The 6,703-nt window shown below is 32.3% G+C and overlaps 1 protein-coding gene across 1 annotated transcript; it reads right to left on the bottom strand.

Moving 5' to 3' along the window:
* Positions 1-458: 458 nt before the first annotated feature.
* LOC110624810 (multiple inositol polyphosphate phosphatase 1) lies at positions 459-5,554 on the bottom strand. Its single transcript, XM_021770143.2, has 11 exons — positions 5,324-5,554; positions 4,887-4,974; positions 3,845-4,138; positions 3,390-3,548; positions 2,828-2,968; positions 2,573-2,629; positions 2,097-2,235; positions 1,475-1,579; positions 1,160-1,350; positions 1,002-1,043; positions 459-856 (listed from the first exon to the last, which is right to left on the bottom strand). Exons 1-11 carry the CDS (start codon positions 5,434-5,436, stop codon positions 692-694), a joined length of 1,494 nt encoding a protein of 497 aa, XP_021625835.1. The 5' UTR covers positions 5,437-5,554; the 3' UTR covers positions 459-691.
* Between the last annotated feature and the right edge of the window lie 1,149 nt (positions 5,555-6,703).

Here is a 6,703-nt window from a genome sequence, read left to right as displayed (position 1 = left end):
TTTTTCTCTTAGGTCGCAATTCAAAGGGTTGAAAACCAGGAATCGAAACAAAAGATATCCATTGGCTCAGGTATTGATTTCGATTTGATCAAATCTAAATGTCAAATTTTATCCGAATTTTTTACTTCTTAAAATAAGTAAAAAATTCAGCTGACACAACTGAACTGCACTAGCTTTTTACTACTTGGGTCCAGTTTCAGTCAGATTTTAAGACGATTCTGATCAACTACGGGTTTAACTGGTCTACTTTAAGGCACGGGCTATTGGTGTCGCAACTCAGAAGCCCTAAACTAAATCACTAACTGGAACACTACAATAATAATAATTAACGTGAAACCCATTCCAACATCATGCCAAAAATGTTTGTTAATTCACAATTGTAGAGAATCAGTATGAGGGTGATGCTAAAGCCACAAGGCAATCTACAAGGAACACAACACAGCATGGAAAACAACACAGCAAGGAAAAAGGATAACATGTTAAAACGCTGCCTCAAATGTAAAAGAATAGGGAGTTCAGTGAACTCGTTCAGTCAGAGATACTTTGTTAATATTGAGAATAGGATTTATTCAGGTGGAACTCTGCTAAAAGGAAGAGCTCCCCTAGGATGAAAATCATAAAAATGATGGCGTCCAAACGAGGAAAATGTAGCATGTAAGAATGGTTCTCTCTTTGTTTAATGACTAAGAAGCTACAATTCGGCTTTGGTGGACTGTGTCTCGTCTCTCCCCATTGAGAAGAGCCAACGGAACAGTTGTGACAACTTACTGGTTTCAGGCTTCAGCTCTGGTTGTTCCAGCTTCTTAGCGCAGAGTGCGTTGTAGTCGTGCTTTAAGTGAGGAGCAACTATCATTTTCTGAAGAAACAAACAAAATGCATCTATACTGAGCATAAAAAAGTGATACTATTAAAACAATTCAATGACTATGAATAGGTATTCCATTTCTACCCCATTCCGTTCCATGAACCAAACAAGTCCTAAAGTTGGAAGAAGCTAATACCTTAAACTCTTCAAATGGACAGAAATCAGAATTATTGCAACCCTATTCACAAAAACACGCAACATTAATATGTAAAGAGGAATATATCAGAAATTAATAAAATAACAATCAGGTTAAACAAAAAAAAGCAATCAACCAAGTGGACCAGAAAAACATACCGGCATTGGAATGGGATGTTCATTGTGGAGTACTTGGATGAAGTACTTGCTTGATGGATTTGAAGGACAACTGTGCAAGACCAGAATGTTGTTGCCAGCAAAAGGCGCTACACTACTGCCCCACCAATTTCTACTGTGGGGAGGCCTTGGAGGAAGTTCCAAAGGCTGTTCCCTTTGTATTTGCTGGAATTCTGAAAGATTTCTTAGGTTACTACATAGGTATATAACCACGGATACGATTTTATATGTTGCACTGATACCGAGATACCGAGATGCGCATCATAACATGGGGATTCTACAGACAAATGCACTCACCTGATTGTTCAAGGAAAAGTCCAAGCAAACATGTAAAAGGAACCACAGTCTCTGCATGTGCAAACCTTAGTCTTGCCTTTTCATAACTTCCAGGTGCAAGTTGTTCTAAAAGAATAGAGTGCAGAAAAATTAACGCTTTAGATTAAGAGAACATTAGAAAGCAAAATTAACATTAATAGAGAAGGAAAAGGTTTATCATTGCTTTCCCCCTATCGCATTGCTAGCTACATAAAGACTTCCAATACTAGCTTTGCCTAATTCTTAGAAGACTTTTCACTACAAATGATCAAATCAATAACTAATCACATCCCTAATTATTGACAGTTGTGGAAGGTCAGTGTCAAACCAAGCCTGCTAGTTTCTGACCAATAGTTACTAAGACAAAATCAAATGGTTAAAGGAAAATCTAAAAATAACATAAATCATCATTTTCCTCATCCTCTATATTTACAAATCTTTATGAAAGTTCAAGGTTTCAAGCCTTCTCCATCCAGAAGGTGCAGAAGGAATCAGTTAAAAGGCAGGGGCAACATACAAGGGTGTCAAGGCATAAAAAAATAAATAAAAAATATTAAAAGAAAAAATACAGCTAATACTTTGATGACTTGTATAGTTGTATTACCTTCCTGTGCCTTAATAGCTTGCTCCATGGACTGAACAACATCTTCAAGCAGTGGGACTCCCATTCGATAGTTTATTGATTTACCATAACCCTTCAATATAAACACCTCCAAGTCATCTGTCCACTCCAGCAAAGCCACCTATGCGTTGAATGTTTTGCAAGTCAATATCCATACAAGAACGAAAACGAGTATAATTCTTTAACTTGAATTTTCTGAATAGTATTCTTGTCTTCCCTAATAAATTATCTATCACAAACTACCAAATATCTCATTTCTTTAAGCTCATCAACAATCATTTAACCTTTTTTTTTCCATCCAGTATAAAGCGCCAAAATTATGAAGGAATAAACTGATCATACTCAACAAAATTTCCTGATTTATTGGCATGCACAGCGTATTGATAGATTAGTCATCAGAATCATGCATATATAAGAAGAAAAATTAGTAAATCACAAATAAGTTATATCTGATTGACCTCAGAAGGACTGAAAAGACCACAGGCTTGATCTGTTATATCCAACAAGGATGCTTCCTGCCAAATTGAAAAGTCAAGGAGACAGTGATGAGTGAGAGAGAGAGAGGAAAAGTCCACTTAAAAGTCATAACTAAATTAATCAAATCTGAAAACTGCTAAAAGAAAGGAATTTGTTTTACGAAGACAACTGCTAAAAGGAAGGAATTTGTTTCATGATGAGAACCGCAAATATTGCAAAATCAGTAAATTAATCACCTGCTTACAGAGAAACCACAGAGAAGCAGTGTCCTGTCTTGTAAAATTAAGCTCAAAACGGCTCACTAGCGCAGCTGTAATTTCATCTAAAATGGGCTCCTTGAGCTTATTAACGGCTGGCTCTTGGCTCCCCCTAAAAGCCTGCAACCATAGGTAAGCATTTAAAAGAAATCAAATGACAAAAGATTCATGCACCAGGGATGTAAATTGCCAAATTCCCCAATCTTTCCCACTTCAATAACTTAAAAAATGATTGGAAAAAATAAGAAGTAAATCTCAAAAGCATCTGTTAAAGGAAGAACCACTGCAAAGCAACTTCCTGAATAAAAAGAAAGTGTATCCCTTAGAATTCAGAACTACATTGCCCATCATCCTATATTTAGAAATATAAAATAAGCATGCATATCTAGTACCAGAAGATCATTGTGGTCATTCATTAAAGTGTTCAAGCACCCAAATTAAATGAGAATTTTTAAAGCTCATCATCTTAGGATCTAACAATTGCGTATTTGAATCCAAACACATTCAACCATGACAACTAAAAAGCAAAACCACACCATACCTTGTAGTTTTCACAAGAATCATAAAACCTAAGCATTATATCACTTGCACGGCTTTCACTGCTGACTGCAAAAGCTCGATGATGCCCTGGTCCAAGGCTTCCCTTCTCACTCAATAGCCCCATCCCAAATGCCACAGCACTGGCTGATGCTCGAGGAACCTATCAAATTGGAGCAAAGGGGAACAAATACTCAAAAGAAATAAAGAAAGAAAAAAAAAAAGACAGGAAACAAGATGCAGTCAGAATTAATGGGATTGATGTCTCAGAACCAGAAATAAAGATAAGATACTAATTGGATGCCCAATCCACGAAGTCAAACTCTAAATTCCAAAACAACTCACAAGTGATACAGACTACAGAAAGTAAGTTGTGATATAAATCTAAACAGAGAATCAAACTGTAAGACATCATTTGACTAGAACTGAAACAAAAACACAACTTAAGATAGAGATCACCTGTGTAGCTTTTATTGGATACACATCAGGGTGATATTCCTCCTTGAACAAATCTGGAAATCTTTCTCTAATCCTGATTCCAAGATCATATAATTCATCTTCTCCCTTGCTAATCAATTCTCCACCTTTCAATTTCCCTTTCCAAGGAGATTTCCAACCCTGTAACCAGATCGGAACTTTCTGCAAAGATAAGTTCTGCTCCTTTGCATCTCTTATAAGTTCTCCCAAATGAGATGCCAACCGGTCCAGCTCTCTCATCCGTTTTTTTGTTGGGGAACGAGTTCCATGTCTCGCCTGAAAAGGCAAAAGCAGATTAGCACACATCTTTGTTTCAATTTTAATAGCATGGTATTAACTCTTATTCTGCAAGTGAATAGTCCAGCAAAACCAAGCACAAGTAACCACCGTGTCCCAACACGCAAACCAAGGTAATGAAGAGAAATCAAATAACCAATCATACAGAATGTGACAGTGATAATACAAATGGTAAGCAATAATATAACAGATCACATTATCTCTCAAGAAAAGTAAAAACATCAAGCAAGTTCAAACACTAAATTTGTTCACCATATAATGCTGCTAGGCTGCTACAGTAAATAAAATCAATTTGATAGTTCATATCCATCTGCTTCATGCGTAACGGCAGGTTAATAATTTAAGTACACGCACTAAAGCTCAGGATCAGGATCAACAGTATGATCTCTCAGTAATCAGTAACAAAAAGTGGGAGGATCAGCTAATTTAGCTAAAGTAATTCAGATAATGCACTCCTCCCCCCCTCCCAAATAATAATAATAATAATAATAATAATAATTAGTAGTAGTAGAAAAAGAAGATGGAAAGAAAGAAAATAACAATAATAATAATAGTAAAATAATAAAATCCAATCATCAAAATGAAAATGCTAATCAGTAAAGCTACATCAAGCAAACAGTTCTGCTTTTCCCCAACAATGACAACTTAGACACTGTAGGATTAATAGCTTTAAATGAAGAAAATAATGGTGTAAACAATCCAAACATCACAAAAAAGAAACAATTACCACTAAGTTTAAGTGGATAGGAGTGCACCCTTCATAAATACTAGACTGTTCAAAGGAACCATAACCCACATCTTTCGCAGCACCATATCTGCACCCATGAAAAAATATCAGCTTTAATTAAACAATAACACACTGTTTATCCTTCAAAGTTAACACCGACAATCCTCCATCTTCAAGCTAACATTAAAAAAAAAAAACAAAATAGAGTTCTGAAGCTAAACAATTCAATATAAGGGATCAAAATAAGCAGAAAATTCCAAAACAATAGTTTCAGCTTCTTTTCTTTCCCTTCTATATAACGAATCTACTTCGAGTTCCAAAAAATAAAAAATAAAAAAGCAAATTCAGATGAGCATCAATCGATTTAGAATCAGGGAAATCGAGACGTAACAATAAAACGCAAATCTTAGAGCCGAATTAGAGAGAGTGAGAGAGACCTGGTTACAGTGGAGAGGTGTTGACGGACATCAAAGGCTTGATCGGCTATAGAATGACTGAGTATTGAAAACCAGAAAAGGACCAAAGAAAGGACAGCCATGGACGTCTTCATTTTCTATCTCTAGCAAAAGAGGTATTCGCTCATTCGCTTTTCTCCATGTGCTCTCATAGGATCACTGCAACCTGCAACCTCCACGCCCTTCAAGAAGAAGATTCAAGTCCAGTTACGGTGGCTATAACGCTGCCGTTTTGTGTTGTGATCTTAAATATAGGAAAAATTAGTACGAAGAAATCTATTAATTGGTCCCAAATTTGAAAAATATATTATATTTTAAAAAATTTACTCATTAATTTTAATTATTAAATATTTTATTATTTAATTTTTATAATTTTAAAAAATTATTAATTAATTTTTTATATTTTTAAAAAATATATTAATTAATTTATTTGTATTAAAAATATTTTAAATTTTTTTTATAATATTTAATAAATAAAATTAATAAAAAATTTAATTAATAAATTTTTTAAAATGTTTGAATATTTTAAAATATTTTTTAAAATAAATTAATTAAATAGTAATTTTTTCATATATACTGGTGGACTCTATTTTAAAATTAAAATTGAAATAAAAAAATGTATGTGGATAGTTTCTTGTATAGTTCTTAGAATTTAATAAAATTAATAATTTATAGTGTATATTTTTTGAAAATAAATAATTTAGTCTCTAATTTTTTTATTTTATTAAAATTACAATTAGTCGGGGGTAAATTAAGAAAATCAATTTAAATTAAAAAAATTAAATTATTATAAATATTAAAAATATAAAGATTAAATTGTTATAAATTATTAAAATTAAAGGAATTAAATTTTATAAAAAATAAATTATAAAATATTAAATTATTATAATTTAATATTAAAAATTAAAGTATTTTTTATTAAATTAAAGAAATAAAGTTATTAATTTTATTAAATTTTTTATGGGAAACACGAGAATGGAACCCAACATGTTTCTTGATATCTTAATTATTGAAGTATACCAAATTTGGCAACTTTAATATTACGTTGATAAAAGTTTAATTCCATTCCATATTTATATTTTTATACTTATAAAAATTTATAATTGTTAGATATAAATTTTAAAAATTGGATAAATTGAAATACACATGCAATGAATGATATGTCCATTTGTCAAAATCATTGATGGCACTTTGTGATTTCTACGGTGTGAAGGTGATTCTGCTGCGGCTTCCTTTTCACATCGATAAGATTATAAAAAATTAAAATTATATATAATAATTAATATAAAATTATTAAATAATTTAAATTAAATATAAAATAAATTTAAAAATTATTTAAATCAATTTAATTAAATTATTTTA

This window comes from Manihot esculenta, chromosome 10, assembly GCF_001659605.2.
Source record: "Manihot esculenta cultivar AM560-2 chromosome 10, M.esculenta_v8, whole genome shotgun sequence".
NCBI lineage: Eukaryota > Viridiplantae > Streptophyta > Magnoliopsida > Malpighiales > Euphorbiaceae > Manihot > Manihot esculenta.
The sequence above is the reverse complement of the archived record's forward strand: the minus strand, read 5'-3'. Positions and strand labels throughout refer to the sequence as shown.